Source organism: Lynx rufus, unplaced genomic scaffold (genome assembly GCF_022079265.1).
Source record: "Lynx rufus isolate CCGP_SWC_20201006 ecotype Redwood Valley unplaced genomic scaffold, mLynRuf1.p SCAF_22, whole genome shotgun sequence".
NCBI lineage: Eukaryota > Metazoa > Chordata > Mammalia > Carnivora > Felidae > Lynx > Lynx rufus.
In genome coordinates, this window is record NW_025814837.1 from 7,387,263 (window position 1) to 7,411,711 (window position 24,449).

The window sequence follows — 24,449 nt, forward strand, 5'->3', positions numbered from 1 at the left end:
TGGCATTTCCACACTGTGGCTCCGAAGATTCTAAACGCTCAACAGACCGTGGTGACTTATGTGCCACGTGAAAAAGCACAACACAACAACAAAACGTGACCCCACTTACTTTGTGCAAACGCCTCCTGAACATCACCCCCTACCCCCGTGAGGGAGTCCTGAGGCGTGTGGGACGGGCTGGAGCAGGCAGAGGCGGACCGCACAGGCATGGGGATGGGCCTGCTGATGGTGTGGCTGGGGGAGGAGCGAGGAGAGCCTGCCCCCTGGGTCTGGAGAGACAATGCAAGTCGTTAATTTGTTTTCCCAAAGCCTCCTTCAAAGGTTAAAAACAGTCACGGTGAGGTTCCCAAGCAGGAGGGCATCCTAGGTAGTTGAGATGGTAATCCTTAACCTGAGTTGCAGGTGCAGATAATTTAGGACCTTATTCTGTATAATCTGGAGTTTTGGTTACTTGTTGAAAGTTAAGAATATTAGTACAGCATCGTTCTATAATACACGATATGTGCGCCCATGTAATGAGGCTACTGTTAAGCGGTGAAATTTACAAGGTGTGTCTGTTTCCTCCTTGAAGGAAGTTCCACGTAGAATAAAAAGACGTTTATTAAGGACAAAGTTTGCAATATAAACGAAGAGACTATTTGGGATGGATGTGGTTTATACCTTCCTAAATATTCAGTCTGTCTGTCCTGGCATCATCTTTGAGGATAATTTATAGGCCAGATCCTGTCAAGCAATACTGGCGTCCCGCAGGAAATGTCCTTCTCTTCATCGATGAAAAAGCAGTTAATTTCAGCAATCAGAACAGTGGGGTTTAAGAGGGAGTAAAGAAAAAAAAGGAGAAAGCAACTAAAAGCCATTTCCCTCTATACCACAGTCCTCGGCATGAAACTGTTCACACCTTGAATTTCACAGCTATGTCTCCACACAATGAGGTTTCTTGGAAACACTTTCTGTGTTATAATAATTAGTTTACAAAGGAAGCCAGTCATGAATAAGAGGATGCAATGAGACCCTCTGGTGCATACTCAAAGGTGAGGTGTTCAGGTGCTCACATAGACTCCAGTCCAGATTGCTGGGTCCCGCCAGGGAGAGTGAGGACTCTTCCATAGCAAGGCCCAGAGATGCAGCACCAACCCATTCACACCCAGGGACGTGCACCCTGGGAGCACTGCTCTGGAGTGTTCGATTTAGACTTTGCTGAGGGTTGGGCTGCTTGCAGTTAAAACACACAACATCAATCCTGTCAAATGCCATGCTGTTAGCTTTCCAGGGCTTGGCATCACACATACAAGTCACATCTATAAATTGAGAAAAATCTAGAATTAAACACAAAGCAAAACAGAGCAGAGCACAGGAAATAACTCATGTGATCCAGTGGGCTGGGGATTCCACTCTTTTCATTCTCAACAGTACCTTGAATGGTCTGTCCGGGCCCAGGGAACGGAAGCTTGCCCCCTCGCGATGCTTTGCAGCCTGTGGCCCCAGCCCGCTCAAGGACAGGTCTGGTTTTCCCCAGCAAACCTTGCCGGTTCATCTCAATAGCCACGAAACCTCTGCTTCTGAGCTACCGTGGCACCCCCCCCCCCTTCCCACGCCAATAATACATGACCACATTTGAGTCATGCGTTGCCGTGTAGAAGGATCTTCATGTGCATTTCTCTCCATGACCCCCTGAAGTAGGGCATCATTACTCTCAAGATGCGATTGTGGACCCCAGTGCTCAGAGAGGTAAAAAGGTTTGCCCAGGAGGCAGAGCGGGACAGCTTGGGCTGGCCTCTGAGCATGGATGCTCTGTCTGCCCTTGGCTGCAGGGACCTGGCTGGGTTTTGCCTGCTGAGGGCCCATCAAAGGCATTTCGCTGCCTTGAGGGCTGCCTCCCCCTGGCAAGCCCTCTTGTGTGCCATTCTCCAGGCAGGGCCCTCAGCAGGGCTCCCTGCCCTTTCTTACCTGTCCTCTTTACCCAGGACCAGTCACGGCACCGGATGGAGGAAGGACTGGGATGGGAAGGTGGACAGAGGGGCTGAAGGGAGGAGGTTAATGGCAGGGATACCTCAGCTCTGGGGAGCCAGACCCTCTTCTGGGTAGCGGGTTCACGATAATAACAATACAACTCCACTTGTGTATGTGTTACAGTGGACAAAGCACTTTTCCGTACATTGTTTGGTTTCATTCTCCTCATTATTGGTGCTAGGAATGATAGTAGCTTATATGTGAATAGCAATTCGCAGTCTATGAAGCACTTTAACCCCAACCATTTCACTTAATCCTGCTAGCCACCATGTGAAGTATTCTATTCCCATTTTCCAGGTTAGCACACTGAGGCTCAGAGGTGCTAATTGGGTTACCCAGTGAGAGAGTGGCAGAAATAAATGAGATCCCCAGCCTTTCGCCTACAAGCCCAGGGCTTTCCCACCGCACCACAGCCGCTTCTGAGGATCGGGGGCCCTGTGACCAATCACCACACACTTCACTCATGGAGAAAGGTTTAGCAGCCTGAAGGCTGAGAAAACACAGTATCTGGACCCACCGGTGAGGGGTGTTGGAGTAGGGGCCCCAGGCTTCTGGCTGGGCTGTGCAATAGCTTTCAATCGCCGGATGGCGGGGTGCAGTGTGAGGGCCCTGGTGGTGGAAGAGACTGTGGGCCGATTATCAATCAGTACAGATACACCGGTGCAAATCTCTTATCTGCAAATTTGAAATCCAAGAAGCAACATTTGTCGTTTCATTACTGACATGAGGCTATTTCTATGGCGTCTGCACTGTACTGCCTTTCTAAAACCCAGAAAGATTCTGAATCCTGGGACACACCCGGACCCGGTGATTTCAGATGTGGGGCTGTGAGTTTGCATTTCAGTATCTTAATGGCCGTACTGGGGCTGCACGCACACCAGCACCACTGGCACCTTGTTCCATCAGGGTCTCCCTTGCAGGGTGCCCATGGCGCCGTCCTCTCCCTTTGGGCCTTCACCTGGCCCTTCTAACCTTCCAGTCGGTGAGTCTCTTACCTCTGGCGACACTCTTCCCTTCTCCTTGTGCCCTGGGCTCTCTCCTGCTGCGTTTGAGGCATTCCCAGCCCTAACTCTCCCTGCTTAATAATGCCTGGTCTCCAAAGTCAACTTTGCCCACTGCTTCCCTCCTGCTTCTTTCCTTCAAAACCCCTCTTCATGGTCTGTGTGAAGAGAAAAATAATTGACTATGGTGATGTGTTAAGGGAAAAACAATGGCCTGAATGTAAATGACACCAATGTGTAAATGACTGATAGGCACCATCTCCTAAATGAGTATCTAATTGGTGCAATTTCAAGCAGTCTGATTACGTGAAGAATTCAGGTAGAGATTCTGTGCTGGAGACAAGATCCAGTGGCATCTTCCCTGCAACTCCCAACCCCCAAGGAATGTCCAGACTCTGGCGGGGAGGCCCCTGGCTCCCTGGGTGACGATGGCCCTGTCTCTTTGTCCGGACACTGTCCAGTTGGATGCACAGTAGCTTCCTGGGACCTACTGCTGGAAATGCCATCTCTGGCCTTCCTTTCTGTTCTTTCTGTAGACTCACTAGGAAAGGACAGTTGCCTCTTGGTATTGGGGTTGATCAGTGGAGTTTCATTTTCGGGTAGTGACCACTGCGGAATGGTGGCCTCTGGCCTGTTCACGAAGTATATATAGCTGTCTGCTAACAACTTCAGAAGAGTTAGAGTGAGTGATCTCTGCGAACATCCTTTCCTGGAAATTACTTGATGATTAATGGAGTGAATACTTAAGGGACAACGGTCCATGCAGATCAATATATAGATCTAAAATTCCTGACAGGAGAGTTGATTTATGGAGGAAGGAAAACATACATCATACTTGGCAAATTTAAAATAGCTTGCTTCCTAGTGAATAGATGAAAAATTCATTTCTGCACTCCATCCTCTGAGCCCACTCAACCTGCTGTTGTATCAATTTTTAAGAAGCCTGACAAGATCCATACATTTTCTGATTTTTTCCAGGAAGTATTTTGGTTTCCACTCGGCACCAGAAAGGAGGGAGGCTTCAGGGAAGGGACCAAATGTGTAATTGCTGAACCAGCACTGCCTGGAGACACGGCTGAGCAGATGACCAGGGGACACGAGTGCACAACCCTCCCCCTGACTGAAAAGCCTACCTCTCAGGTTTGGCTGGGAATGCAGCCCTGTCAGCCAGGTTTGACTCAGCAGCCGGAGAAGGTACAGCAGAGTAGCGTTTAGCTATGTCCAACCCTCTTTTCACCCTCTCTTCCAGTTCACGTTCACTGACTATCATCATAGGGCTTGCTGTGTACGAAGGGCTGTGGGGGTAGGGATGAGGTGACTAATCCTAACTGGTCAGGCAGGAGGCGTCACTTAACTTGAGTCTTAATAGTGGAGATTTCCGGGCAGAAGAAAGGTCGTATTGCCAGGAGAGAAGAATATTCCAGGTCTTAGAGTGTCATGAGCGAGGGAAGAGAAGAGGAGGGGTATCGCAGAGAGCGCGAGGATGCTCCAGGTTTGCTGTGGGGAGTGAAGAGGGCTGAGGCTGGTCAGGGGGTGGTTTAATCTGAACCAGAAGGTCATCTCCTAAGGTTTTCAAGTAAAAAAAATAATTTTTACTTTCCTAGAATGAATTGACTAAATCCCTAATTTTAAAAAAGTTTGTGTGAGAGAGAGCCTGAGAGGGTATGCTTTGAACACTGGATGCCAGTCCTAATATTGTAGTTGATTATTTATGATGTGAATTGTCCCCCCACCCCCCACCCTGCCAACCCCATCCCATTTCTGATTGCTTCACCACTCCACAGAATACCCACCAGAGAAGATGGGTGAGGGAGATAAAGGAAGGTGAACTGATGCTGATAAAACTCGTTACTTCTGGCCCGCTCATATTCCTAATGTGTTTGGGAGAAGCAGAAACCTGAGAGACCATGATTTCCCAAGTTAACTGGGCCTCCAGTTATTAATAGAGAAGAGAATGGGGGCAGGAGATGGAATTTGAAATGATGTTTCACTTTCCTCCTCTGACTGAGCCACTCTTAGTTAACTGGAAGGAAGAGAAGTGAGTGTGTGTGTACATGCACGTGTGTGTGTAAAATAGGGGTCAAATCGCAAAAGTTTACATATTGTTGGATGTATGTGTATAAACATATACACACTTTTATACTAATATCTGACATGCATATAGTATTTTACAAAGTGCTTTCACATCCATTAGCTTTCAAAATCTCCCCCCAAATCCTGTGGGCCATGTATTAGCAGTCTGCTTGAGATAAATTACCAGGAAGTTAACTGACTAACTCAAGATCTTACAGGTATGAGAGAAGAACAGGGACCCTACCGTCCGGTCTAACACCAGTCACCTTTCTGCAAAAATTTTTTGAGACCTTACATCCTGAACTCAAAGTCAGGATATCTGGTTTTAGATTGGGACATGATACTGGAAACTGGAAGTCTACCAGAAACTTTGAAACATACTGTCATTGCAATTATACCCCAGCTGCCTTCATTATTACACTTTTTATGAGTGTTCTTTTTATGGTTCCTCCAATAAATCTTAAAAATACACAAAGAAGAAAGAGGGTAGGATAATTTTGATGCAAGTTTTGTAAAAAAAAATTTATTGCTTATGATACCATAATCATCATATTATATTACAGGCACTATTTTTTTTTTAAATTCATGTTCTCTCCTCAAGGGGGATAAATTCATGCATTATCTCTAACAAGAAACAGAAGTAGGAATTATATATACCAGTATCATAAAATACATTGAACCACAGAGACTTATGATAAAGCAAGTAGAGGTTATTAAATCAAGCACAATTTGTTGTGTGCAGTGTCTTAAATCTGATTTTACAAAGAGAATGTCCCCAAAGGGGTAAGGCTCATAAATAAAAATAGAATTTAGAAGCAGATGGCAGACTAAAACCTCTAAATTCTCTCCTTAGATCATGTTATACCAAGTCTATATATTTGAATGGCATATGTTTCTTTCCTTGTAGATCTGCCTACTCAGGATTGGGACATACAGGGTTCTGTCTGTAATTTTAACTGAAGGTCAGTATAATAATCAGCCACTTAACATCTGCTGCTGCATTTGTCCCGTTTATTATTCAGCACAAATTCTCTAAAGCTCCGAGTAAAGACTTCTTTTTCATATTTTATGCCAACAGAAATTTTGGTCCCCTGAGAACTGGTATTTCTGTTCCGATAAAACCACCAATTATGTTTTCCTTTTTTTTTTTTTTTTTTTTTTGCCTCATTGCCAAAAAGCTCAGAGGAACACCCTTGTCTCTTATGATTAGCATATTTGCATTTTCTCTTCGTTAGTTTCTGATCTTTCTCTTTTTATTTTATGAAGTCATTGCTGATGTCTTTTGTTGGGAGCTGCCTTGGGTCCTTTTGGAAAAGAGGCTTGACTATACAAGCACATCAATAAATGAGTAAGACAAGCAAATTCTCTCCCCACCCAGACATTGCATTGCTGACATCTGAGCGTTCCCGATGATGGCCCTTTAGAACCCAGGCAGCGGTACCCAGCTGAGGGCTGACTTTCAGAGATGCAGCCACTGTTGAGGGCTCCGTGGGAGGAGCTGGAAGGAAAGGAGGCAGTAATGCTCTATGGGTGCTGCCATGGTTTGGCTGTTTGCAGCCATGGGTTTATGAACTTCCTGGTCCACACAGCCTTTCAAGAATGTGTGGCCTGGGGAATGGTGGGAAATGGGCCCCTGAGGGAGACGGCTCAGCAAGGCTGATGGACTATAGGATGATTGCCCTCTCTCCACTAGGTGTGAGGTTATATTTGAGCTTTTTTCCCCTTTTTTCTGTGCACATGCTAAGTAAGAGACAGGAAAGGAAAGAGGCTGTTTGCACAGAGAAGCAGCACAGCAAGGCATTTTTCTCTACCATGATCTAAGTGCGCTGGAACTACAATAGCAATGCCCCGTGTACGCCTTTATGGGCAATTAGACAGGCTATAAATGTGCGTCCTTCACCAAGGGGGACTGTCTCTCATTAAAATTTGACTTTAGTAAAGCAACTTTTTTCACAAAATACAAAATAGTGTAATACATTGTCTTTATTGTCTGACATTACAGATTAGTTTTACACTTTCCTTTTTTACAGACCGTGGGAAGGAAGGGTAAAACTGTGTCCAGCATTTTGCAAACGTTCGTTGTTACACACAAACACACACAATGAATAACAGGAAAGAGAATACAGAAGAATAAAAGGTACGTTGAAATTGGACAGGCTGTGGTTCTAATCGATCCATGGAAATGATGTGAAACTTCCTGGTGATACCAGCAAATGGGATATAGCGTCATACACGGTTTGGTACGTGCACCTGAAATTAAAGTTGCTGTTCTTTTGCTTCTGTTTTGTTATTGTTATGTTTCGAGTAGGCTACTCCCTCTCATGGCTCTGAACCGGACCACAGGGTCAGACACAGGGTTCCAGTTGAGCGACTACAGTTAGAGAATCACAGTGTTCCTGCTTCCAGAGAAGATGTATGCAAGGGCCTTGTGAACTCCCGGAGCGGAGAGGTTCTTGGTGATAAGAGAAGGGCTGAAAGTTACCCATTCTTTTGAGATTATTACGAACCAGTGGTAGGGATTCCGTTCTCAAGAACTAAACAATGGGAAATGAGCAGATACTGAGGACAGTGTTTCTCCTGGACTGAACCCATTTTGGTGACCAGGGGGGAACAGGGCTTAGTAATTATGCAATGAAAAGAGATGTAACTGGCTTGTACAAAGAGGTCACACGCCTTTCCAGTAAAATGGAAACTGAACTAAATGAGAGGATGCAGAGAGGTTAGCTTGAGTGCTGTATGTAGCTTTAGTGGCCAGAGTGGGTGTCTCTGTTCAGAGAAGGGTCTGATCAATAACCCAGAAAAGCATGAGACTGGTTGGAAACTTAGACCCCTGGAGCTGTAAAAAGTCTCCAACACATTATGATTTTTTCCCCCTCTTCTAAAAGGTGTAATGGCTCTTCTTTTGATGCCCACAGTAGTAACAGTTATTAAAAAAAAAAAAAAAGCTAAATTTTATATGTCTCAATTCAAGCACTACATTGAAAAGGAAGCAAATTAGTATGATTTTTGTTCTCTTTCCAAACTGAAGCGTGAACAGACATTAGAGGCAAAAGCAATGGGAAAAACGGCAGGATGGCAGGCCCCTCCATAGTTAGTTAAGACCTGCAGTAGGGAACATAACTTACTCCCTGCTTCAGTTCTTCTTCCTACAGAAAGATTGAATCAATAACAGTTAGGTTACCCAGGGTTCCAGGCAGAATGCGTACACAGTGTGAGGGAATGCAAGATGGGGGAAACATCAACACGGCTTCGGTGGCGGCCTCTCCTACCTCAGTGACTTTAGTCCCAGGTCTATTTAGGTATGTGAGACTACAGACCATCTCATTCCTTCCTATGTCCATCCACCTTTCCACACGATCTATCCCTCTAGCCTGCTGTTTACACATCCCGATAGAACAGACTGTGCTGGGTTAGGCCAGGTCGATGCCAAGATGGCTGACAGTAAATAGAACCCCCCACCCCCACCCCCACCCCCACCCCATTGCTGTGGTGACAGAAGCTATAGGAATATAAGCAGTGGGCTATTTTCAAGGTTTCCTGTCATTCAGTGAAGGGAAAGATGAGATCGACCCTCTTCATTTGGTATATTTGAAAAGGAAAGCTGAAAGAGCTTTTCTGGATCATCAAATGAGACAACAGGGCAGAAACAGTGAGAGGCTATCCATTATCCAGTCCTGTCTCAATATATATAGTACAACAAAAACTGAGTTCTACACTTTACATGGCTAATATACTGAAAAGTAAATTTTGTTTAGTGAAGATAAAGCATTCCCAACACTGATGGCAGGAAAGGTTGTCTAAGGGGGGGAAAAAAAAAAGACCAAAGGAAACCAAAGAAGGAAGTGTTGCACTTATATGTAAGTGTGTGCCCAGTGCTAGGACACAGTAGGTTTCAACAAATATTTGTTAAATACATGAAAGAAAGATAGGAAGGAGGAAGGAAGAGAGAAAGAAAGCAATGAAAAAAGAAAAGAAAAAAAAGGAAAGACAGAAAAAGAGGAAGGGCGAAACAGTAAATGATGGTGTGTCGGGGATGCGAGGGATCCGGGGACTGAAAGGATGGACGCCTGTCTCACAGATGAGCTGCCCCAGGGACCGGGCAAGTTTCAGTATCAGTTCCCGCCTTTGGCATATCACAGTTCCAATCCGCAGTGGTTTCTGCTTGTCTACCTCAGGCGGGATGACCACCTAGCACTGACACCTCTCCTGGGCCGACTGTGGCCACGTGACCATAATTAGCCTACTTGTGATTTGACACGTGATTTAGTATATACTGAAGAAGGGGGTAGGGGTTTATGAAACGGAGAAGGCCACTTCCCAGTGAGACTAACAGGTTACAGCGCTCTGCAGAGGACTTCCCTAGATCATCTTATTAAACACTCTACCCGCAGAGAGCTAAGGGGGTATTCCTGTTTACAGTTTGTACTTGAGAGTCATGGAAGTTACGTGACTTGCTGCTAAAGCCTCACAGATGAGAGAAAATACTTCACTGAAACGATCAGTTAGTTACTCCTCTTAATAAAACTATAATCTCCAAAATTATGGCTATATCTTCATCTTGCAGAAGCATTAGCTTCTGCTCACTTTATTCAGAACTTCCGAAGCTATTAAATGTACAATATTCCTGAATAAATCCAGTTTTAGTACTTTCAAGCACATAGGAACTGGAAATAAGCCAAGAAGTTATCCTATGAGGGTCCTCAGTAGTCTGGTTCCAGGAAATGGATAAGAATGAGCCTGATAACTGACTGCTATCATTGGACATATCTAAGAAAAGATCCTACATCTGGGACTGAAGCCGTATTTTGGGGAAAATCACATATAGTAATTGGAGAAATCATTGCACATTATGTGTGAACGATTTTTATAAATGCCATAGTCACAGGTCTAGGAAATGTTTATTTGAAATGTCTTACCTTTAGTAGCTTCATGAGACCTTCTAACTGGACCATTAGCTCTCTCCGGCTCTCCTGGAGAGCAGACATTCTCTGTTCCAGCTCGTCCTTGCGCTGTCTAAGAAAGAAGTAGTCATCATCAGAACAGCATTCAACCCACTGAGCTGATCACACTTCCAAGTCTTGTGACACTAGTAGACCGCCAGAAAAAGGGCATCTCTGATCTCTGATGTGGTTTCCAGGCAGGGAAATGTCAAATGAACGAACAGTTATAGCTTGAGGTATACATTTGTTTGTTAGAAGTCATACCAAAACACAGATGAATTAAAATCCTCTTGGATATACTCCCCCTTCTACCCTGAATTAACCAGTCAATGAAATCTTTTCTGAATGCTTAGTATGTCCTGGGCCTTGTGTGATGCCATTGGGCCCCTTAAGACAACAAACAGAAACCAAACTGGCACCGAAAAAGGTCAACCCCACAGATCTTCCAAAACCAAGGACGCTTCTGTAAATCTCAAAGGGCATACTGATTACCCTAGTATTTGGAAATTGGAGTTTGAAAGTTTATTTTTCATTTCTTCCATTCTTAGTATGCAATATGGTACCTTTCAGAGGTGAAATATTCATAGTACAGAGTTTTTATAGTCAACTGAAGTTTTCTGGTTTGGGTTTGACTTCATAGGAGTTCCTACAGAATTGTTCCAACTGAAAATAACCTATAAGATTTGTGTTTGTTTAATTTTGTTTGTTTCGCAGAACTTCCATTAAACTGTCAGCAAGAATGGAAACCACAAAGGACAATCTATACTCCATCATTTATATTGACACTGAGAGGTACCAAGAATATCTTTAAAAGAGGGAAAAGAAATGAAACAGTATGGAGAAGAATATTAATGGTTCGTATTTCTGATGTATGTGTGTACTTTTCAAGTCAATTTCAAATCTATTATTTCATGATCATTAGTGAATAATATACACAATTTTTCCCCCGTGCCCCAAAGGCTTCTGCCTGAGTTTGAGATATTGGAACTTATATTTTAAAAATGTGTGACTGCTTTAACCATGTGTTAATGTATGAATGGATGTGCCTAGTCTCAATGGCACAGGCAAAAGATTAAGTCACACTGTAGCAGAGACTCTGAAATGAAAAACTGACAGTATGAAAATGTCACACTGACTTAGGTCAATGACTCATCCAATTGAAAGATATTTTGGGGGGAGCACAGGTTATGGATATAAATGAAACATTCCTAATTTGCTTTGATTCAGGTTTCTCTAATGAATTATGAATTTAAAATTTATAAACATACCTCAGCTCTTTTTGAATATATTTATATTTTTGGCTTTTATTGCCATTCAAGGCTTACTTACTCCCAGAACATTCCTTCCTTCCTTTTTCTTTTACAATTGCCTCTTTTCTGAATCCTGAAGGACAAGGAACATCATGATTTTATAGATTTTAATGGTATCTTATTTTAGTCTTTGTCTTCCTGGGCTGCAACATTCTAATTTTGAAAGTCTTACTCCATTCAAAAATATTCGTCAATGACAAATCCACTAGCTGTTTTATCTTTGACCTTGTCTGCACATGGTGTCCCAAATATATCCATGGTAGGGGTTGGTAGAAGGATAGATAATGTTTCTGACGTATTTCCAGTGTTCTTCTAGACACTGTTTTGTAATTTTTGGACTTTTGGTCATAGGAGCACTTTGTGGAGAGGGTTACAGTAAATTCTAATATTGTAGGTAAAAAATACTAAGGTAGGCATCTAAAAACTATGTGGAAAAGTTAACTGGTATTAATTTAGAATTAATCAACAATTAAAAAAACTTGTACAGTTTTCTTATAAGTAGTAATTTTTCAAAACATGACATCTACTCTTTCATGCATTGATTAAATTCAATTAAAAGAATTTCACGGGGCGCCTGGGTGGCCTAGTTGGTTGAGCGTCCAACTTGGGCTCAGGTCATGATCTTGTGGTTTGTGAGTTTGGGCCCCTCATCAGGCTCTGTGCTGACAGCTCAGAGCCTGGAGCCTGCTCTGGATTCTGTGTCTCCCTCTCTCTCTGCCCCTCCCCTGCTCGTACTCTGTCTCTGTCTCTCTCAGGAATGAATAAACATTAAAAAAAAAAAAAAAGAATTTCATGTAATAATGTCTTTATTTAATCTTCTCTATAAGTGGCTACCAAATGTGGGTCTGATTAACAAATTTGTGGTGTAGCTTCCATGGTTCCAAGTGGGAACAAGAAAACAAGGACTAAGTAGTGATTTTATTTTCATAGAGCTAAATGTATACCTCTGTAAAAGGAATGTCTTTTATTTTGAGATTCTGCCTGATAATTTCTAATTTTGCGTGTGTTTTTAAAATAATATATATGATATATATATATTTTAATGTTTATTTTTGAGAGAGATAGATGGAGTGTGCATGGGGGAGGGGCAGAGAGAGAGGGAGACACAGAATCTGAGGCAGGTTCCAGGCTCCGAGCTGTCAGCACAGAGACTGATGTGGGGCTTAAACTCACCAGCCGTGAGATCATGACCTGAGCTGAAGTTGAATGCTTGACCGACTGACGGAAACCCCCAGGTGCCCCTTGAGTGTACTTTAAAACCCATTTTCTCTTAGGACAATGTTGGGACAACAGGCAAAATTTTAATATAGATCATATATGAGACAATAATATCAACTTTTCTGAATTTGATGATGGTGCCATGGTTATGTAAGACAATACATTTTTACATAGGACATATACACAGAAATACTTAGTGGTAAAGGGTTATGATGTCTGCAACTTACTCTCAAAATGACTCATCAAAAATATGTATGCTATACATATACATATATACATATATATATATATACATATATATATATAAGCTTCTATAGGGAGATAGAGAAGGGTGTAGTAATATGTTTGTTATCTCTAGGTGAAGTATATAAGGACATCCATTGTGATTTTCTTACAACTCTTAAATTTTTTCAAAATAAAAAGTGAAAAAAATATACTGTCATTCATGAAACTGTTGTGATAAGAGATGATGGTAATTTTAAAAATATATCCCTATAGGGGTGACTTAGTCAACTGAGCATCCAGCTGTCGGTTTTGGCTCAGGTCATGATCTCACAGTTCATGACTCGGAGCCCTGCGTCGGGCTCCACGCTGACAGTGCAGAGCCTGCTTGGGATTCTCTCTCTCCCTCTCTTTCTGCTCCCTCCCCTGCCCTCTCTCTCTGCCCCACCCCTGCTCTCTCTCTCAAAATAAATAAATAAACTTAAAAAAAAATGTATCATCATATGGTAAAACAGAAAGTATTCAGCTTTGTGTTATTTCCCAAAAATAATTTAAAAATTAAGCTGGTCTATTAAATTCAACTCCGGAAACCAGACTTACACCAGAGGTTACACTTTCATTTTTCATTAATAGAACACAAAGTTACCTTAATTAGCAAGTTGTTGTTGTTGTTGTTGTTGTTGTTGTTGTTTTACATTTTATTTATTTTTGATAGAGAGAGACAGAGCACAAGTGGGGGAGGGGCAGAGAGAGACAGAGACACAGAATCCGAAGCAGGCTCCAGGATCTGAGCTGTCAGTACAGAGCCCAACGCGGGGCCCGAACTCACAAACCGTGAGATCATGACCTGAGCTGAAGTCAGATGCTTAACCGACTGAGCCACCCAGGCGCCCCGCAAGTTTTCTTGAAAAATAATTTTATACACATTGATAAGAATGTAATTTCGGGGGTATAAAATAAAGTGTTTATTTTTTTTGCAAGGTATAGATATGGAAATTATACTTTTTTTCCTCTTTGAGATTTGTAGTGTGAAGTTAGTTCCTTCACAGTTTTAATAAATGTTTTATCCTAGAAGATGGTATTGTCTTTGCAAACACAGTTCTTTAGCTATCTCTTAATCGTTTTGCAGCTTATCCATTCATGCCATCCATTTGGCACTTTTAAGACACTGTAAATAAAATAATGAGTAGGATACAGTTTTTGTCCTTAAGCGAAAGAGGAGGAGAAAGAAGTTCAAGACGACGATGGTGAGTGTACAATAAAAATATGAACAAATTGCTGCACTTCAGTGGTAACTCTGAAGAAGACGTCCAGTTCCATATGGTGGTAAAAATTTAAGGAAGGCTTGCTAGATAACCTTGCAAAACTCCCTCCAAAACTCCACCCAATGTAGAAAAGGAAAGGCCTCAGGAACTATGTGGAATGTTCCAGACCTTTCTCTGCTTTATCGGTGCCTCTTGGTTGCCTGAATTCTTGAAGTTACTAGTAAATCTCCATGCTGGAGTAAGATCTCTGATTTGTGTGAACCTGACTTTACATTGTAATCTGCTGTGTGGACTGGACATGCAGTTCTTCCCCCTTCTATGGCTTCTATTGTCGGATTAACAGCAATATCCTTGAGAAGGTCTGTAAGGCCACACAGTGTCACCGTCTACCCCTACCTACATCGTCAGCTCTGTCTCTTTCCATACATCCTTTCATTCACTGCATTCTAGGTCTATAGACCTTTCATTTCCTAAAAAAGTGCCACATTTGCTCCTGCCATTTGGTTTTTGGACCTATGGCCTCTATCTTCCAGGAGACCCTTTTACTGCTGTTTTAGCCCCTCTGCCACCCTTAATCCCTGTTCCCATTCATCCTTCATCCTTCAACTCAAACAATCCCTCTTTGTGGTAATCTTCTTTGACCACAGTGAAGGGCAGGTTGGATTATAATGTCTCTATTTATTTTTTCAAAAAACCAACTCTTGGTTTCATTGATCTGCTCTACAGTTTTTTTAGATTCTATATTGTTTATTTCTGCTCTGATCTTTATTATTATAATGTCTCTATTTAAAAGCAAGACTCCTAATAGTCCTTATCTCAGTTTGTAACTATATTCTCATTTGTGTGCTTATTTGATGTATGTCATTTTCCTACTGGACCACACATTCTGTGGGACCAGGACAGTATCTTTTTCAATTCAACTGTGGGCATCCTGTGTTTTAGAAATATTTGCTGAATGAACTAAATGAATAATAAAATGAGGGATGAAAGATCTGATAGTAGTGTAGATGGGTCAGGGGCCAGGAATCAATTAAGTGAGTAATAACAGTCCAGCAGGAGATAACTAAGACCCAAGAAAAGGAGATGGAATCCACATGTGCTACTCATTGTGTGGGATCTTGGGCAAATTATTTAACTTCTGTGAATCTCAGTTTCCATATCTATAAAAAGAGTACAATAATAGTGTCTATCTCCTGGGTTTGTTACAGCAATTACCCGGGACAGTGTATTATAGAGTTTAGTGCCTAGGGAGCGTCAGATTAGCACACGGAAATGCCTATCATATAACCCCACTTGGTTGTCAGATCTGGGTTGCAAACTTGGCTTTCAGCTTTCTTGTGTCTGATGTAAAAAGGAAAATGTGATTATTTAGAAAGGTCATAGTGCTCTTAAGATAAAAATGAACTGCATTAATGAAAAGCTGAGCTCTGCTCCTGTCTCCCCTCGTCCATTCCGCAGCTGAAAGAAATTTCTCCTGTTGGTTTCTCAATAAGAGGCACCAGAAGGTTGTAATGGACGGAGAAGATCTCTGTCCAAGGAGTTCCTGTGGCTGCTGCATGTGGCCACTCCTCAGTGTGAACAAAGGCCAAAGTGTGCAAGAAGCCATTGTTTTGGAGTCTGAAATGACTAAAGGATAAAAGTTAGAATACCCAAAGCAAGTTTCTTGACCTAGGATGTCAGGGTATCTGTGAAATCTCCAACTCATGGAAATGCTTACCAGAGAATTAATGGCTTATAAGGATCTAGAGAAATAGCCTTTAAGGGAGGGCATTCCTTCTTCTTCAAGGTAGAAGAAATGTGTAGAATATGGAGGCAGTTGGGATTTAGGTGTCTCAGGCCTCAGGCCTCTAGCTTCAGGCGTGGGCCACCGGCTGACAGGGAGCACCCAAAACACTGAAGTTTTTCACAGAGACAGACTCCTTAGCATGGGTTTGGGCTCAGCTGGGGATATGGGAATGCCCACAAGTCAGGGCCAGGAGGGTGGTTAGAACTATCAGTCTGTTCCAAGATAGCAATGCCAAGGAGGGAAGACATATCAGTTGGAGAACTATCATCAGTGACCCAGGCACATCAAGAAGCCTTCCTGGACGGCATCACCCAAATGGAACCAAATACTTTCGAAAGCAAATGCTAACAGGTGATCTGATGAAAATGTTTATGAAAAATTCCTAGTCATCATCCCTCCAACAGAGAATGGAACACTCAACGGAAGAGGCATAAAGAACATTTCAGGAGACAAGGTACCTAGATGTGGAGATGAATGATTACTCCATTTCCAAATTGGTTTATTCAGTTATGTTTCTGTGTAAGTTCGACTCACAGCTTGTGAGCTGGGAGGGCCCACATAGTCCTAGTAGGCAAATTTTCTTTCGAGCAGGCATTTACTTTTATATGCCTTTGAGGATAATGATATAGAATGTCACCTTTTCCTTCTTTCCACTTTCATCCCACCTGGGTGACGTGTAGTAGAACATGCAAGGACTTCTAATACATCTCCCTGAAGAAAGGACCAGAGATTATATAGTTTGAAAAGGAAGGATTTCTGTTTCTTCCACTAAATTCTTTAGTTATTCGAAAGTATGACATGATCCTTTCACATCAAGCAGCCCCTACAAGTTGCCGGTTCCATAGATCTCCTTTCCATAACTCATGCCTTTGGTGGCTCTGCCGTCTAGGCAGGTGCACAGGCCTGGAGAGAGGGAGAACGGGGCCTCCCTGAGAGCAGGCAGGGCCTGCAGCCTGGGCCAGATGTGCTGTGGTGCCTCGTCATGCGTGTGTCTGAAGAGCAGGGCTGGGATGGAACCCCCGGAAACATCCATGACTACAATCAATAGGAACTTGGTAAAATCCAAACATAACCATCCAGAACCTGCTTAATTTAGTCATTTTGTCCGGAAGAAGTTAATGGCACTCTAATGATGACAAGGGTTTCTGAGAAGAGGCATCTGTACTTGCTATAAAAAGCGTCCCTCAGAGTAAGATATACCTGGAATCTGGCACCGAAACTGGAAGATGGAAAGAATGTCATATCTGCTAACAACTAAAAGTGCCTTGTGAAATAGGACATTCCTATGAAGCAATGCCTTTGAATTTATGTTTGTGCTGTTTGCTACACACATAGGTTTGAGTATGTGTCATATTTCAAGGCATGGTGCTAAGCCGGTCTGAGGTGAAGCCCACAGCCACCCCCCAGCCTTTTGCACATGAGCACAGCATGTGCTATTCTCTACCTTCCTGACTCTGAAAAGTGCACTGAAATTCAAGGGTGGAACCTTCTAAGGGCCTTTCAGACTCAAATGTCTTATGGTGTCGGACTAGACAACAGCAGGTGTTTTAATTCATTAGCAGAACAAGAAGGTATGAGGTCTATTTTTTAAGGTCTGCATGTGAAGCTTTTACGGACCAAAATTGAGAGAAAATCAGACTCCTTTTTTGTGGGTTACAGGTAAATTTTTAAATGTAAAAGCCTGTGATGTTTATTTAGCTGTTTCTGTGTTTGCTGCGTTGATCACTTGTATCATAAACACATTGTCGATAGTGCAAATAACTAGAAAGAGCTGAGTTCAAATTTTTTTCAGTGAGAGATTTTGTTTGTAAAGAATGCTGTTTCCCCTTCACCGTGTCAAATGAAAGAATAAAATATACACAGCATCTCCTTAAAACCCCCAAATCTCAGTGAATAGGCCTGTGCTATTAAAAAAGAAACAGGGGTGTCTGGGGGGCTCGGTCAGTTAAGTGTCTGACTTCAGCTCAGGTCATGATCTCATGGTTTGTGAGTTTGAGCCCCATGGCGGGCTCTGTGCTCACAGCTCAGAGCCTGGAGCCTGCTTTAGATTCTGTGTCTCCCCCTCTCTCTCTGCACCCCCCCCCACTCTCTCTCCCTCAAAAATAAATAAACATTAAATTTTTTTTTTTTTTTTAAAAAGAAACAGCAAGCATGTCAGCAGCTATGGTGGCTAAGGGCTGTTTTCTGGCTGGACGCCGTTAGACTTTTGGAAGATCCCAGTCACTTGCATTTCCCAAGAGGCCTTGGGCTCCTCTCTTACCTGAGGAGCCGGAGTTCTGCCAGCAGAGTGGGGTTTTGCTGTGCCTTCTCTGGAGTGGGCTGAGAAGCTTGTTCATGCTCTAGCCGCAGCCTCTGGATCTCCTGTAAGATTTCTCTTGGGAGAGAGGAAGAAGGTAAGAAACTAGGGTCAGCTAACTTCCAGGATATCCAGGATGCTAACATCCGAGGGGGGCGGTCACCCTGTGTTTGGGAGCAGAAGAAAGTCTCACTAACCAACAGTGTTTATGAGGGACTGGCTGTAGCTAGATGGGTGCTACGGACAGCGGAAGGCTGACCTCAGCCCCAGCACATTCAAACTCTACAGTATGTTGTTGGAGACTTCAAGCTGAGTGTTCTCACCAGGACCTGATAATCGCTCTACTAAGTAACATAATACTGTGGTAACGTGTTCAACTTTGAAAAGTGTGCTGCTTAGGAGCAAAAATATATCTTCCGATTATTTCTGATCACAGCCTGACACCATCAAGTCATTGCAGCTACCGGCTAAGAGGTGCTTGGAGGGAAAACAGGATAAATGGTGCTCATTTCACAAAACTAAATAACCCCATTCTCTCACCAGGAATGACATTCCACTCACTGAATTTATCAGAGAAGCCCCCGGTTAGGCCAAAAATTTTTTTCTTATTCTTACCATTTTCAGCCTCAACAATGGATCTCAATGAGGGTAGCCTTGGAAGGAAAGTGCTTTTAAAAGGATTCACTGTAATTGAGTGTGTGACATAAGAGTGCTATTGGCATGACCCCTGTCAGGGGTGAGATGTGTCAGTCTATTATTGATGTCGGAGCCTGGGCTGCCCCGCACTGAGGTGAACATTAGGCCGCCATAAAGGATAGGTGACCTATGCAAGGCAAATTATCCCTAAGTGAGTTTGAAGCCATTAAGCAAGGTTACAAGACACATATTCTTGGGGGAGGGGTCAGTCTTCCATCCAGCAAAACGCACAAGAGACAGATAATAAGAACAAAGCACTAAGGCATAAGGAATGGAAGGTGAACTTGGTGAGCAAGGGCGATGGCTTTCCATCCGAAAGGCTGATTTACTACTGCCTGCTTCATAAACACACCAGCATTAAGAAGCTCTTTATTAGTTACTACCTCTCTCATGGGTATAGTGAGGAGACTGAACTATAATTCAGGGGTTTTCCACCTTTTTCTGTCCCCCTTTGGCATTCCCTGGTGGAAAACTTTAAGACAAATTTTCTATGGAAACTCAAAACGTCAAATGGTTAAAAGGGAGCCTGTTCTGGTGAAAGAAAGCCCTGTGCCGCAAGCCCTTCTTCCCCTTCTTCAGACCTCTATAGAGACCCCAGGTCCCACAGGGCCTGAAAATCAGTAAAGCTGAGATTTCGAAGTTCTCCGCCAGGACTAACATCCTGACATTCTATGACTCCCACTTGTTCTCCTTGTCAGTTCCAAGGACAGAACCATGATGCAGCATTTAGCTTAAGGAAGGAAAAGAGAGAAGCAGCTCTGATAAGAAAAATTATGGTAAGATCTGTAAAGAGTACTGAGTTCTTAGCCTCTCCCCAGGAACTATGCTCTCCTCTTTAATCTTCTTTTATTGAATCCTCATAAAAATTGTATACAGGTCCTGCTATTATCTGTTTCATGAATAAGGAAATCAAAGCACAGGCCAGTTAAAAGACTTGCCCAAGTTCAATAACAAGTAGGTGGTAGCGGTGATTTGAACCCAGGCGGTTAGCTCCAGAGGCCATGGATATCTGACTCCCTCTGTCTTTGGTGTTTGCTCTGACAGGTTTAGCCTATGCAGGCTGTGATTTATGTCATATAATGTAAAGAGTGCTGCTACTCCTAATACCAATCCCAATTAGTTCTTCCAAGTGTGCTATAAGGAAGCATTATCTTCTAACGATCATGGCTGAAAAGTCCATGAATCACCCAGAGTAGTCATGGAGTGAAGTGAGGAACTCTAACCTCCCCTGAAGCTCAGAGATCTGATTAGTGGGTTCATTGTCACCTTGGAGACCACGGGATTCCTAGGGCGAATTCCTACAGTGCAGAAGTTGACCTGGATAAGCTTCTGGGACGTGGTTCTGGGGTCCTTGGAGGGCATGAAGCCACCGGTTTAGACAAATGAGTTCAGGATGGACTAGATGCTCTTCAGGCATGGTGTGGGGAACTCTGTGGGCCACGAAAGGACTAAGAGACAGGACAAACTTCTCTTTCTGCCATCTCTTCTCATTCCCATTTCTTTATTCTCTCTCTGGTCCTACAAACACGCATTCAGAGTACAACATCCAGAAACGTCTTGGAAACAAGAAGTAAGACTGGTAGCACAGCATAGCTGGGGCCATTGGAACATCCATGGTGCTCCTAGCTGATTCTGGAATTCCGCATGGGGGCCGATGTCACTGGGGTATTTCCTTAAAGGAGGTCCTGATTTCACCTCATGCTGAGTGGAAGCAGAGGATTTGAAGGGAAAATAAAGTGCTTTGGAGAGGTAGGAGAGCAGGTAAACACTGCAACCAAGGTAAGGTATTTGTGGGCTTGAGAGTTTTCACTGTAGTCTTTTTCTCTTTCTAAGAACAGGAAAATATGCCAACCAAGTCTGCACCTTCTTTTTAATTTTTATCATAGAACGTTAAAAAACACTTTGACCATTTATCCCTAAATTCTCATGTCAAACTGTATAGGCATGAAACAAGGATCAGGACCTCCTCCTTTATTCAGTTTGATCTCAGAAGTGACATCAGTGTTTAAGAATGGGATTCAGTGGGGGCGCCTGGGTGCCTCGGTTGGTTAAGCATCTGACTTCCGCTCGGGTCATGATCTCATGGCTCATGAGTTCAAGCCCCACGTCGGGCTCTGTGCTGACAGCTCAGAGCCTGGAGACTGCTTTGGATTCTATGTCTCCCTCTTTCTCTCTGCCCCTCCCCTACTCATGCTCTGTTTCTCTGTCTCTCTCAAACATAAACATTAAAAAAAATTTAAAAAAGATTGGGATTCAGTGTTAAGACAGTTTGGTGCTCTTCTAAGAGATCTAGAATGTACACATTGCTCCCATGTTGGACCTACTCAGTATTGAGTTTGAGATCTAACTCTGCAATTAATTATTTTTCTCACTCAGTATATATTTACTGAGCTTCTGCAACATCCTAACCATGGGCCTAGAACCCAGAGGCCCTTTGGCATGGCCTCTGTTCTCAAAGAACTTCCATTTCAGTCAGGGAAGAAGGAAACAGACACATAGATGCAATTATTTCAGATAATGATGTCTCACACGCATACCAGGAGCTGTGATAGAGAGCGGTTCCTGGTGCAGGAGGTAGTGGGAACGATTCGACGGGAGGACTTGTGAGGTAAGACCTGAATGATGAGAAGGGCCTGCCCATGCAGCGACCCTAAGGAAGAGCGCCCTAAACTGAGAGAACAGCTAGTACACAGGCTGCAAGGAAAGAGGTGAGCAGGAGCACACTGAGCAGGATTTGCGGAGGCTGGCAAGGTAGGCAGGCATCAGCCCAGGTTAGACCTTGCAGACCACGGTAAGAAGGGTAGGTTTCAGTTGAAGTGTGACAGAAACCCATCAGAGGGTTTTGAACATAAAATAACATGATATGACTTGTGTTTCACACAGTGACAGGTTGGGCTGCTGCTAATGGTGGAAACGGAGTGGACAGTCTGGGATATGTTGTGGGGGTCGGCTGAGAATCAGTCTGTGTCGAATAGACAGAGTCCTGCTGATGGACTTGGGCATGGAGGTGTTTGGCTCCAACAACTGGGGGACAGTGGTGTCAGCCCAAATGCCTGATTTGCTTATTTAAAAGTTTATTTATCTTGAGAGAGAGGAAGAGAGAGCACAAGCAGGGTAGGGGCAGAGAGAGAGGGAGAGGGGATCCTAAGCAGGCTCTACTCTGCCAGCGCAGAGCCCGACATGGGGCTAGAACTCACAAACCATGAGATCATGAGCTGAGCCAAAACCACGAGTCAGACGCTAACCGACTCAGTCACCCGGGCGACTTCCAAATGCCTCTTTTAGAAGAGCCTTCTGTTTGTCTCTGGGTGGCACTCAGGAGGGCCCTTCTGAATGAGACAGCTCCTTAACAAAAACTCTGGGTGGCTCAGCGAGTTAAGCGTCCTACTCTTAATTTTGGCTCAGGTCATGATCTCACAGTTGGTGAGGTAGAGCCCCAAGTTGGGGCTGCTTGGTTTTCTCTCTCCCCTCTCCCTCTGCCCCACCCTCTGCTCCCACTCCCTCTCTTTCTCTCACAATAAATAAACTTTCAACAAAAACAAGCACGTCAGTAAAAGGGAAATGATACTGTCTAGAGAGGAAACATTAATTGCACTGATATCTCAGAACTGTATGTATGTTTTCTCATGAAGCTTTTGAAGATCTAAAATCTAAAGACGAGCTTCTCAGACGCCAATATCACTGACTAAAGACATCGTCCTTTAAATATGCATACAGCTGAAAAACCTGGATATTTTAAAGCATAACTATAAGTTTTCAGTGAACACACACTCTGATCAAAAAAGCCAGCATGTCTAAAAAGCCTTACCTGTTCTTGTTTTCTAGCTCTGCGATCAGCTGCCTCTGTTGCTTATTCGCATCAATGGTGAAGGAGATGTCAGGAGCACTTCTCTGCTGCGTCGGCTGCTGTAAAACATGTGGTTTATGCTGTTTAACATTGGGAATGGAAACCCACATGTGTGTGAGGAGACAGGAATCACGAGATATGCAGACAGGAAAGAAAAAAAACTATTTCTATCAAAACAGGAAAAGCAAGTACATGAAATTGCCATTCATCTCCTAAGGACCGACTTCTCTATGAATCTGGGGGGACGCCTCTGCGAGCAGAAGCAGAACAGAATTCTCTGGCAGGCAAACACACAAAACGTAGAAGACATAGTCTTGTAGCTTTCTGACTTGAAGTCTTTGGGAGCGATTTCATTCTTGCTGTGCTGTCCCCACTGTGACAGTTCTCTCAGTGTAGGTGGGTGTAAAAAATACTTCCCTGTTGAGATACCTCTCTAGAATTACTGTTCAATCACTGTAACGCACAATAAAAAAATTTCATGTTTGAAAATCACAGTTAATAGGATTTTCTTTTCTTCTTTTGGTCAACATACTTACTAGCATTTCTTTATTCATGTATGTAATTTTACATTAATGGATATATACATCCTTCCTCCACATTGATGGCATAACACTCATCACTCCTGGTCATGTTTTAACAACTAGTGTATATGCAGTCACAGCTTTCTCCATTCCCTCTCTCTCTCTCTCTCTCTCTATATATATATACGTATATATATATACACATACACAGAAATTAATCTTAACAAATTATATATATATGCAAATTTCCCTGACTAAATACACATACATATATACATATATATAAATATGGCCTATGATTATATGTAAATACATATATACATATGTATATTTATAGACATATTTTTTGTTGTAAAATCAAAGTATTATTGTATCAAATGAGTTCTTTTACACAATACATTGATAATAATTACAAGAGGATTTAAAAAAATTTTTTTTAACATTTATTTATTTTTTGAGAGACAGAGAGAGACATAGTGTGAGTAGGAGAGGGCAGAGAAAGAGGGAGTCACAGATTCCAAAGCCTGACTCGGGACTCAAACTCATGAACTGTGAGATCATGACTTGAGCTGAAGTTGGACATTTAACCGACTGAGCCACCCAGGTACCCCAAGAAGATTTTTTACAACAAGAATAGATTGATTTTCATATTTCCAAATAAAAGTCAACTTTTACATATGTATGTACATTTACATATGTATATACATGTAATCACATACTGTATTTATATACGTACATGTATGTGTGCATTTAATGAAGGTTTAATTTGTCATTTTTTATAAAAACAGAGTCAGATTATGTATAGTTCCCTGCGCTTTGCTTTCTTTGCTCTACAGTACATTTTAGAAGTTCCTCAATTGGTTTTTAAACAAATTTAAAAAAAAAAATCACAATTAATCTTTCCACTAAAGAATGCCAAGCTTTTAAAAATGGCATCAATTGCCTATGCCCCCAGAAATGAAAAAACTCAGCCTGCTTTTTAATGTCCAGACACCTGACTATAGAAAGATTAAGCTTGGTAAATGTCTGGCTCTCATAAAGCTTTTCTATGATTTTTTAATTGGCATTTCTTTTAACAAAGAAGTGATTTGTGTTGCTAACAAAGGATTCGGGGTCCTCTGTTTTATATCCTAAATGACTTCCCGTAGCTAAGCCTAGCGAACGGCAGCTTCGAGCTGTGATCCAGGTTTTTCCTCTGATTTCAGTACATAGTTTTCTGTTTCTTGTATATACTACATATCGATAAAAGTGGAAACTTATCTGA

The 24,449-nt window shown here is 42.7% G+C and overlaps 1 protein-coding gene across 1 annotated transcript in view; it reads right to left on the reverse strand.

Annotated features, from left to right (window-relative positions):
* The window catches only part of DTNA (dystrobrevin alpha), a 161,380-nt gene that overhangs the window by 12,309 nt on the left and 124,622 nt on the right, over window positions 1-24,449 (reverse strand). The window contains exons 16-20 of the mRNA XM_047087002.1: window positions 22,626-22,723; window positions 18,086-18,199; window positions 10,001-10,097; window positions 8,210-8,230; window positions 110-269 (exon numbers count right to left, since the gene is read on the reverse strand). Of these exons, the coding sequence (XP_046942958.1) occupies window positions 110-269; window positions 8,210-8,230; window positions 10,001-10,097; window positions 18,086-18,199; window positions 22,626-22,723 (490 nt within the window). The remainder of the gene's footprint in view (window positions 1-109; window positions 270-8,209; window positions 8,231-10,000; window positions 10,098-18,085; window positions 18,200-22,625; window positions 22,724-24,449) is intronic.